The sequence below is a fragment of the Neophocaena asiaeorientalis genome, unplaced genomic scaffold (genome assembly GCF_003031525.2).
Source record: "Neophocaena asiaeorientalis asiaeorientalis breed wild unplaced genomic scaffold, Neophocaena_asiaeorientalis_V1.1 scaffold11, whole genome shotgun sequence".
In the NCBI taxonomy this organism is placed as follows: Eukaryota; Metazoa; Chordata; class Mammalia; order Artiodactyla; family Phocoenidae; genus Neophocaena; species Neophocaena asiaeorientalis.
The window spans coordinates 3,830,599-3,842,243 of record NW_020173124.1 but is presented as its reverse complement, the minus strand read 5'-3'; the positions used below and the strand labels follow the sequence as shown (position 1 = coordinate 3,842,243).

The 11,645-nt window shown below is 40.0% G+C and overlaps 1 protein-coding gene across 1 annotated transcript in view; it reads left to right on the top strand.

Moving 5' to 3' along the window:
• The first annotated feature begins 1,370 nt into the window (after positions 1-1,370).
• ZEB2 (zinc finger E-box binding homeobox 2) overlaps positions 1,371-11,645 on the top strand; it is a 73,473-nt gene continuing 63,198 nt past the window's right edge. The window contains exon 1 of the mRNA XM_024744091.1: positions 1,371-1,491. Coding sequence (XP_024599859.1) covers positions 1,371-1,491 — 121 coding nt within the window. The remainder of the gene's footprint in view (positions 1,492-11,645) is intronic.

The following is an 11,645-nucleotide window of genomic DNA, read 5'->3' as shown; positions in this document are numbered from 1 at the left end:
GTGGCAATTATTTCGGCGACCTTAATTGTTGCGCGGCAGGAAAATATGTAATTAGAGCACGTTCCCAGGCCTGCACACCTGCAGCACATCCTACAGTATAATGTCAGCTTTCAGTGCCCGTCGGTGCCAGGTTCTAGCACAACCAGGCACAGTGACGCTCTGAGAACATTTCGGACTCATGTAATGTGGCTTCTGTGTATGAAAGAAGCAGGCATTTACACCACCACACAATGGAGTGCATTGCTGCAACACTGCTTTCATTATTTTCTGACGCCTACCTTCAGCACTGCCCTGGTTTACTCCGTTTGAGGTTTTATTGTTGCCGTATAATAGTCCTGTACATTTTTGAAATTCTCTTATTATTCAGCTTATTAATACAATACTACAGCAGTAGCGCAGCAGAAGATTCAGTGCATTAGCTAAGTCAGAAGCTGAGGAAATCCTTGGGATAACGAGAACAATTGTTTGACTTTTTTTTTTTTTATGTAGAAAGATGGGCTGTGGCGGTTCTGTATATAGTTGTATTTTGGAATTCACTCTACATTCCCTATATGTTGTGGAGTATTCATTTTTCACATAGAGAAAGCTTAAAATGTATTGTCACTCATTTGAAAGTGTTTCGGGGTATGGGAGGACTCCATTAGGATTCTCATTAGCTTTCCCTTTATTGGCTTTTTACAACAAAAAGAGAGAAACTCAGATGTTAGGAAAAGTAGCTAAATTGAAGAAACAGTATGCAGGGTGCTTGTTTTTCAGATAATTCCGTAATCTGGCATACTGATAGTTAACAGACTTCTCCCCCTAAGGGAGATACACTGTATTTTGCTATCTGACATGTTGTCATATATAAAGAAATCAATTGGTAATTAAATGATGCACCTTGTGAAGATGACAAAAGGCATTTGGTTGCGAAAAGAGAACTGGGTTTTGAGGGGTTTGTAATGAAGGCCTAATGACTATTCATAAGAGATTTTCAGTCCGTTGATCCACTTGACTGGAAAGTTCTGCCCTGGAGAGTTAGTGCTGTCAGTTTCTCTCACCTCAGAAAGCCGCCGCAATCACGGTGTAGAGGGTGAGCGAGAAATTATCTAGTTGTTGCTCTAGGCTTGTCTTAGGTCACAGGCAGAAGGCACATCTGGCTTCCTGTAGGTGCAACCTCAGGACAGAAACTTTGACTAAATTTTAAACTATAAATATGTACGAGTGACACTGAGTAAGTTACCTTTTATTCATATTTCCTTTATTTTAGAACGCACGCAAGTTGTGTGGTGAGGCTGCCATTTTGGCCTTATTTTTCCTTCCAATTTTATCAGCTAAATGTTTGCTTGTTAGGCTAAGAGTAACTGTTTGCGGAAGTTGTCAAGGACCAAATGATAACAGTCTCCTCCTGTGAAGTCAGACCACAGTCCCTTTGCGGTGATTATGCCAAAGTCACCGTGCAGGAAGGGCAACTGAAACGAGGAGAGAGTGTGTTACTAGACCGTGCTCTTGGTGGGTGCTTACTGCCCTACCTGGCAAAAAAGGCAGTACAGTATCAAAATTTATATACCTGAGACTGGATGTAAGATTCTTACCACGTAAGCAAGATCTCTGGAATTAGGAAACATGGCTCTAGTGTCTCTAAAAAACAACAGCAACAACAAAATTCATGCGTCCACAAGATACCAGTTACTGTCACCCATGGGCCCAGGCACAGTCCTAACGTCAGAGGATACAAAGATGATGGAAACAAACTCTCAGCCCCCACGCACAGAAACAGACACACAAGAACGCAGTTGTATTATACCATGGGGAGAGCTGTGGTCGAGTTGAGTAATAACACAGAGTCTTAGAATCCAAGAATGGGTTTTCTAAGAACTGTTGGAGTCCACAGGTGAAGCAAAAATTTCTTACACATGTTGCTCTTTCCACTGGCAAAACCAGACTCTCCAACGGAAAGGTGTGTTGGAGGAGCGAGGTGTCCCTGTTGCGGCTGTGCCCACCTCTGGAATCCCAATAGAATGGTAGTGGCCAGCAGTTTCTCTACATATTGACTCTTGGAAAGTGGTCCTCCATGTTATCTTATCGAGTGGCTCACCTAATCAAAGGTAAACACATTTATCACCTCATTAAGGCTTGTTTTATGGCCACTTGAAAGTGGTGTTTGAGGTGGAACTATCTGTCAAACTCCTTGTCTGGAACATCTGTAAGGGGTACTATGGCAAGCTACGGAGACTTCCATCTCCCAGTATCAGAATAATTGAACTCACGATACGTTTCTGAGAGGATGTCACTAATGGTTCCTCCTAGTGTGTTGTGGTTACTGAGTTTTGCTGGTGTGTTGGCCGGAGCTGTCAAGGTGGATCAAATGAATGGACAGATGCCAACAAAACAATTATGCCTATTAATGTACATGGATTGCTTGTTTAGGTCATAAAGCAAATTAAAAAATACATTAGTATTTAAACCCTTTTATAGCTGAGCTAATGATTGTTTGTACTATAGTGTCTAGTAAAGAATATTCTATAATACCTGTAGAGCCCAGTTGCGTTATCTAATTAGTAGACTTTAAGTGGCTATAATTATGGAAGTGAATAGTTGCCTCTCTAAATAACAAAATGGTAGATTTAAATATATAAAGATGTTGACTTGATTATTTAATATTTGTATCAAAGACAAACCACCTAAATAGAGAGATTAATTCCACATCAGTGCAACATTAAAAGGGAGAGAGGATGCCAAGAATCCCATTAATTTGGGACGGAAGTGCCTGAAATTTCCTCGAAACATTTATACCAAAGAATACCAACGACACAGTATCACGCTGATTCCCCTAAGGATAGAGAGATAAGGCAAACACGATTTTAAACTGCACTTCACACAACAAAATTAAGTATGGTGCGTTCACCAGATGTTAAACATAAGCCCCCACGAACTGAGCTAAGTATTTTGTATACCTACCAGCTCCATCACCCCTTTTTCTCCATGAGTTCCCTGACTATTCACTCTCTCCTTTACCCTGCCGTGAACCCTTGCCTTCAAGGAAGATGGCACTACTTGTAACCATCACATGCCGCTTGTACATTGTTGTCGTTTTACCACGTGTTTAATTTAGATAACCCTGGTGAGAAGAGAGCTTTAACATGTATTTGCTTAGTTGAATGGCCAACTTGAAGGAGAAGAGGTGACCTCTTTTTTTTTTTTCCCTATGACTTACTTAGGCCATTACTTTTGAAGCATACATGTTCTGTTTCCCAAGAAGATTGTGTCACCTCCTTCACATACCGTCTGGGAATTTCCATACTTCCTAACAAGAACTTCAGTTGAATGGGTGTAATATGGCTTTTCTGCTCCTTGCCCTATTTCCTTCAAGGCCTTTGAGTCATAAGCATTCAGTACCACAGTGAATAATCAGCACGATAGCCACCATTTGGCTCTCCCGTTTAACTTTTGGGGGTTACTTTTGAACATAGTACAACTGCTCAGAAGGGCTTTTTCACGAATTGTTTACCATGGCAGTTGCTACCCTGTTGGGCCTTTCATTCTGAACACAGAGGCGGAGAGCATCGATGTCAGTATAACAAGTAATGTGTACAATTTTTAAAAACACTAAATTTACTGAATCCCCATATTATGTTTTCACGCTGCTCTTTCAGAAACTACGCTAATACAATACTCCAAAAAACCGATCTTGGACCTGGCAGGCCCTATTGGAACTAATGGGGCCTGACAGTTCTTCAGTTAAAAATTATACATGAGGGTCACTTTCCCTTAAATTATCTATTGTGTGCCAGATGTTCACAACTGCAGCACTTCACTTTCTTTGCATTGCTAGAAATGTTTAATTTTCTCATAATGTCCATAACAACTCTTCTCGCGGATGGCATTGAAGTTAGCACACACCTTCATGGAAATCACGCTAGAGTTGCATTTTCCATTTTCTTTATTTTTGGGGTTCTGGAAAACAGTTAGATGGCTCATTTTGCCTGTTTCATGCCACAGAACTTGAGTTATGTCATAATTTCTCATTTGCTGCACAACTTTATTCTATTTTTATGCTCCTAAATGACGCAGCTTTAAGTACCCGTGAGTGGCACTTCCGTGCTGTGAGCGCTATCAAAGGCAACCTCAGACAGATAAAACTCCTGGTTTTTTTGGTTTGGTTTTGTTTTCTGCTGGGGAGGGGAGAAGAGTAGTCATCACCAAGGGTCACGTTTTGTTTGTCAGGCCTATTAAAACTATGGCCAATAGAGCCATTTGCAAGAAAGAAAAAAATTCACCCAAGTCCTGGGTCTGAATGAAGGCTCTCTTCTCAAATGTTCCTCGTTACTACAGAGGAGTTACCTTTGGATTAGAATTAAAACGAAGCTTTTTTTCCCCTTTTATTCTTTCTTTCTTTTCCAGAAAGCCCCAGATGAAGTATTTCCCCTAGCGTTATTGGACCTCTTTACCAACGAGTGGCTGGGATTTTAATAAGCCTGTGCCTCCCACCCCATATCACACAGAGCAATGGTTGGGGAAGAGTGGATGTGGTACAAAGGTTACAGGTTCAGTCATATTTTCTGCCTTGTTGGTAAAAATGGGGAGGTGGGGTGGGAGGATTTCCTTTAATTATGAAATAAGTGTGATGTTAGTAGTTATTTCTGTAACCTGGTGAAAATGCTGCATATTTAGGGCCTCATTTTTAGCGTATGTTACCGGGCATCTGCTAAAATGGTGACCCGTGCTTTCAGAATCTTTTGGCTATGTAGGGGCGCGCAGATTACAACTAGTTGCTGTAGAAACCTGGTCATCTGGATGCTTCTTGAGAATGCGTGATGATTTTGTAAACCTTGGTGGGTAAGCCCGAGACTGCAGCAGTTGGACAAGGTCACATATCGGTGGCAGCGACGTGTCTTTCCCCTTTCCATTGTGTGATCCTCCGGGGTCCGGGGCATTCATATGCAACGATTCTGTTTCTCTTTCAGGAGGACTTGTAAACTCTTTAAACAGAGGCACACAGTTTGCGATTGTTGCGGTACTGAGTGGGTGTATAGAAGCTAGGGCTGCAGCCTTGTCCAGTTGCAGATAGAATAAAACTGACAATGATGCAATGGGCCTGGCATGTAGACAACTCCGTGGGATGGATGAATGGTGCGGCTTTTGCCGTCCCTCCAGTGGTGGTAGGCCCTGTGATAGCTAGCGTAGGAAGGGTGGTGAAAATTGATATGCACTATTACTACATGTATAAAACTTAGCACTGGGGCCATTGCACAGGTGGGGGGTTCCTGTTTATTGATTTTTATGACTTTGTTAGAACATACGCTTAATGCTTTTATACTCCTGGAGCTCTGGGAGGGCTCACCTTAGGTAATAAACCTTTTCGTACTTTGCAATCACTCACAATTTACATGGGGTCTCACATTATCCAGTACAGAGCTCAGCATCCCCCCTCTACTGGGTTTTAGGAGTGCTATAAAAAAAAAAAAAAAAGCAAAGAAAATAACTCTAGCACTTACTTTGAATTTTTAAAAAACCTGTCCATTCCTGCTATGAAAACGGCCCCTAATTCTAATTACTCATATTTCCAAGAAAAATTAGTCACACAAACTTATGTTATGTGTTGTCTCAGAGGTTGAAAGCAAATTAGGTTTCCAATAAGACAGTACATCAAACAAAGTAGCATGTTCTTGATGCCGATGACTTTTTTTTAGAATTATGGTTGGACATTTTTGGCAGACAGATTGTCTTTTGCTCTATCAAAATGACAGTTTCTTTTGTAACTGCAACATTCATAATTAGAAGGAGAGAAGCAATCTGCCCAATTTAATATACTAAAAGAAGTTTAGAGTCTCTGCTAGTAATTTCATTATTTTAAAATTTGAATTAATTGACTTAAAATAATACAGTTAAGAAGTATAACTAGCAGGATTATGGAGAAAGGTTTCTTTTTCTTTAAAAAAAAAAAGCACTCTTAGTATTATACTCAGATGAGATTAAATTTTATCTGTTTATGCCAGGTGCCCTGTTCTAAGATTCAGAGCAGGAATGTGGATATTCATCCTTGCAACAGAGCTGAGAAAAGTTGTAGGGAAAACCCTGGGAACAAGGTCACTTTAAACAAAAAAGTTCTCCAAGTTTCCCATGCTTAAGAGGCTGGCTGGGCTTAATTAAAGTCAATGGATGACCAAAAAGAGGAAAAAAAAGAAAAGAAAAGAAAAGGAAAGGAAAAACCACTACGCACCCCACTTCAATCTCTTTTTGGGCCACCCTTCACATTCCATACCTTAGCTGTTGATGTTCAAGCTCTTTAAATCTAGCAAGAATAATGTTTCTTGAATCCCTTAACAGCACTGATGTGTCCATGGTGTAATATCACTCTTCCCCATTCCACAGCCCTAATCTACGTCACTTAGGTGGCCCTCACCCGTACCACCGCAACAAAAACAAATCCAGCATCGCATTCAGAATGAAATCATCATAACATAGCGACCTTGTTCTGGACGTGATGTTTGGTTTCAGCAACCCTCTTTTATGCAGCCCTAGCCAAGCTTAACATTTCCTGTTGGCTCAGAGGGTAACCTTTCTTCGTATTTTCTTCAGGATCTCTCTTTAGGAGACCCAGTGTGTTGCTGCCCAGAATGCACAGGGCCAGAGTTTTGGAGAGTTGAAATTCATGAACATGGAAGACCTATTTTCTTCTAAAATGGAGTGAAATCCCTACTCTTTTTTTTTTTTTTTTTCCCCGGTACGTGGGCCTCTCACTGTTGTGGCCTCTCCCGTTACGGAGCACAGGCTCCGGACGCGCAGGCTCAGCGGCCATGGCTCACGGCCCCAGCCGCTCTGCGGCATGTGGGAGCTTCCTGGACCGGAGCACGAACCCGCGTCCCCTGCATCGGCAGGCGGACTCTCAACCACTGCGCCACCAGGGAAGCCCCCCTACTCGTTTTAAAGAATACATGCCCAGCAAGATTTCTTTTTATCCTTCCTGTATAATTTTTGTCATACTCACCTCTAAAGGAAACCAACTCTTTAGCTCTATCTGTTACCTTATTTTGTACCTTAGCTGACTTTCATCTTTACATGAGCCATCAAATCTGGATATGACAAAGATTAAACAAACAAACAAACGAAAACCCCACGGCGGTGCTATATGTCTGAATTGTTGGGTGTTTTTCCCTCCCAAAAGAAATTACAACACCAAGTACCACATACATTTGGGGGTATGTTTATAAGACAGCAGGAAATTTTTTAACCCTCAAAACTTTCTGATTATGAACTGTGCTCTGAATCTACAGGGCTTGTGTTCCAAGTCGCACGTTCTTTTACAAATATATCACTTGCAGACCTGCAGGTGAGAAGGCCGACTTCCCCATGGCAGTTCTGAAATCTGACATAAGGCAGAAACGCCAGGGACTCAGAGCGCCGATTATACCCAACACCTGCATTTCAAAACCTCCTCTAGTATTTTAGTAGTTGCATCTATCCTTTTTTGCAGTCCTATGTCCTACAGAAGTGACATTTTGTTCTGTTCTCATTCATCCTAATTTACTTAGTTAGATATCAAAAGATATACACATTTTATATAACCCAGGAAGCCAGGGATTAAAGCATAATGTATTTTAACACAGCTTCTTCTAAAACTCTAATTGCTGCCAAATGCTTAGGCTTGGATTGGCGTGGGCTATGGGGTTATGTTAGCTTTTATAGATATATTTATTTGTATATGTGGGTATTTATATATGTATGTACATATATGTGTGACTTTGGGCTATGCCGACATGTTATTTTCTATGTGTTCATTTATTATAAACAGCAGGTAGGCAGACATTTCACCTCACCCCTCACTCTGGTCCACATCATTCAAAAAATATTGCAGGATTTCCATTCTAAGTTAAATACATCCGAGGTTAGGTCTTTTATCAATTCTTTATTCTTAGTATCTCAAAATTCTGAAGTCTTCTTCCTTTGTCTCAAAAAGGGAAAATGCTGAAAGCATTTCCACCTGGATGTTTAAATTATTTAAGTTGCAGGAACCAGACCTTTTCCCTCCTGAGTAGTTGTGGGTTTTAAAGGCTAAAATTGCTTCATCATGCCCAAGTGAAAGTATGCATAAATTATTTAGTTAAACCTGAGAAAATACAGACTTTTCCCAGTGATCTTTCAAGGGCTGCCTACTTAAATTTCAGAAGAATGGGCAGGATTTTTTTTTTCTCTTAGAAAATTTAAGTATTGGCTGTGTTTTCTCTCAGAAACGTGAACAAAATTACAAAATGATGATTTTTTTTAAGTCCAAGCCTCATAATGTCTAGGATATCTATATCATGCCCAAGGTGACTAGTGTGGTCTGAATCAATACCAGTAAGACCCATCAGCTGGCAAGACCCTTCTGAATGTATTCTTATGAAAGTCAGGTACCTTGTTGCAAGGCTCTCCTTGATGCTAATGTAAGTGCTGGTGAACATTTTCAATTCAATTTCTATTCATCCAGAGTTTGTATCTCAGTTATAAAAATATAAGACAAGGAAGGAAAGGTGTTCTAATTTTATTATTTAGATAAATAAAACATATTACAAAATGGAAAAAATATAAAGCAAAGTAATTTTAAAACGTTATCAAAACTTGGTTGACATTTTTTATTTGCTTTTTGTTCATTACTTTAACTCTAGTAAATAAAAATGCCTGAAAAGTGTGAAATAGTGTGTGGTGGTATGTGGTGGTGATGGGCCGGGTGTGTGTGTGTGTGTGTGTGTGTGTGTGTGTGTAACATAGATAACATGAAAGAAGCAATGAAAATGGCCGATGAGTATGGGCAGTAGGCGGCCAGTTTCAAGTTCCTGGAGAGTAAGGGACTCAGTTTCCCATGTATGTTACAGAATCTGTGACATTATATATCAGTTCTCTAAATTAGTCTTAGCACTAGTACTCCAGTGACATTCTCATGACCAAGGGAAGAATAGTATTTTTAACTAAGTACCTAACTTCAAATTCTTAAAGAAGCCTTCATTGGGGAAGAAAAAAAAAAGTGAACCAAAAAGTTACCTTTGTTTAGTATACAACTGTCTGTTCATATGTGGCACCTCTTTGAATTTCATGTTCAAATAAATTGGGAGATGAGAGTGAATAGGCTAGAAGATCAGCATACAACTTTGGTGAGGTATTATGCAAAAGCAAAAAAAACTTTTAAACTCTCCAAGCAAGATTAAACCTATTCCATCCCAAAGTGATGAATATCACTTATCCCACGAATACATGTTTAACATATTGCATACCAGGTGTTCTTCCTTAGATCTAACTTGCTTTTCCCACAGCTTTTAGTTCAGTTGTTCTTGACCTTACCTTAGTTCTCCCCTCTCCTCCTCTCCCCTTTCCTGCCCAGGCACAGATGTATCCACTGAATCGGATGGACAGGGTGTTACACTTACACTGCCATACTCTGCCGAATAGTTAGAAATCCTACTTTGGCTTTTGTGTGCTCACTTAGATTTGTACCCTAGAGGGGATGAAAAGAGCACAGAGAGAATCAGGAGACAGGAACCAGACCCAGCTTCCGACAATAGGTGATTTGGGCAAAAGTCATTTAAAATGTCTGAGTCTCAGTTTACTCATCTTTAAAATCATGATAATAATAATAATTACTCCCTCTCCCTTCAGAGGGTTGTTATGAGGATCAAGTGAAAAATATCTATGAACAGGCTCTGCTGTCAGGAGATTAATGCATAAATGCCAGGTAGTATTATATAATCAATTTGTCCTCCTAAACTTAGGAGAGGAAGAGTGTTTAAGGCACATGTGAGACTCTGGAAATGGAGATGTTATAGAAAGCCTGCAGAGGACGATAGTCCATTTTCATCTACATGCATTTCTCCTGGAAGAGGTAAATATACCCCTTTGGGGATGCTTCTTTGACCAGGACAGTGATACGGAACCCTGGCTGGTGGTGACTGAGAGAGCAGGTGGACACCCAGAGTTTATTCTGTTATTGAGAATAAACAGGAGGGAAACCTTGCAATCAGGTGACTTCGTTCTAACTGCAGCAGGTTCTCAGATCCCTAGGCTGGCCCAAGATGAGAGAGCAGTCAGTAGAGAGTCTGGCACAGTGAGTGTAAGTCTCAATGTCATCTGATTGTGAAATCTGCTTGTTTGCATTCTCATACAGTATTGGAGCTTAAGCCCTGGCCACTGTGTGAATGGCTATGCAAGAGCAGGATCTAAGGCCAAGGGGGGAGGGGGGCAGGGTTGACCAAGGAAGGAGGATTCATTAGAGTTACTTGAAGGAAGTTTATTGGACAGTCCCACCAAACATATTAATGGCATCAACTATTGTATTTTGGGTAATGATTTTTTATACCAGATACACAATATATTGAAGAATTTGCAAGTTTCCCCGTTTGAGTCACTGTTAACCATGATAGAAGTAATGAGGTCTGGTCCAAGAAAGAAAGACATTAGAATTTTCAAACTTGTCTAATTCCCACTGCAGTTGCTTGAGGAAAATTGAAATGAAAGAACCAATAAGAGATTTATGAATACTTTTTAAAGGCTTTAAAAAAGCCCACACACTTATCACTGAACTGTCTGCTTATGATAGGAGCTGGAAGAATCACTCAAGTCCACTCAGCTGTACTTACAGTTTAAAATGTTGTTTCCCTTTCTCTTACACTACTACAAGAGAGAGGAAATGCCTAGGCAAATAAACTCTGTTAAAATAACTTCACGGTTGTGACACAGTTTGACAAAAGCAAAGGAAATCCAGAGTCACTGCTCACACTCTATCCTCAGCTGATTCCACTGTGGAAAATAAAACGCTTTGAAAAAACCCAAAACACACCATGGAACAAACCTGGGATAGCCTGAGTCTTAAGAGACGGGCTTCTTAAATACTGAATGTCTGTCTTGTCTATCTTTGAGTTGTTGTAAAAGAACTGCAATATATGCGTTCATCATAAATCTGGTCAGAGTTAAAGAAGAGTATTTGACTGAGTACTCTTTGCAAAATATGTTTCCTATTTTTTTAAAAAAAGATACTGTGATTGTAACTCAAAGCAGTAACTTCGTGGGAGTCAATAGCTACCTTGAAATATACTTTAATGATAATGGCTTCCTAGGATTCAGGTAAGATTGGATACTAGACTTAACCTCTTTCCAGCAATCCTGTAAAAACTCTGTTGCACAGAGAGGGAGAAAGTGAGAGAGAGAGAGAGAGAGAAAGAAACATTTTGACCAAAATCTAATATTCACTACTGTTGTACAAGTTATAAATCTAACAGAGGTGATATATCATTTCTATTACACTTATAATATGCTGCACAAATAGTGTTTGCATAGAAGAGTATAAAGCTAATTCCCTCCTGGAAAGCCTTCTAAAAAATATAAATTGTATTTTAAGAGTTAATCAATTTGCTTTTTCTCTTTTGGCAGTTTAATTGAAGCCTCCAAACTGTATACTTCCTCAAAGTATCAGAAAGCAAATATCAGTTGTGCAGTTATAAAATCAACTCTTAATTTTCTTTCACTGAAGTAGCAGATAGTCAGCCTGTAAATTTTACCTATATTACTATGGAGCTGCAGTGCTATAAATTCGAAACAGTATGCAGGTTGGTGGAAATTGAGGTCCAGGCAGCAAGGCATGTCCATAAACTTTTCTCAGGTTATTGGAACAGAACGAATCAGAAGCGGTTCCTGGT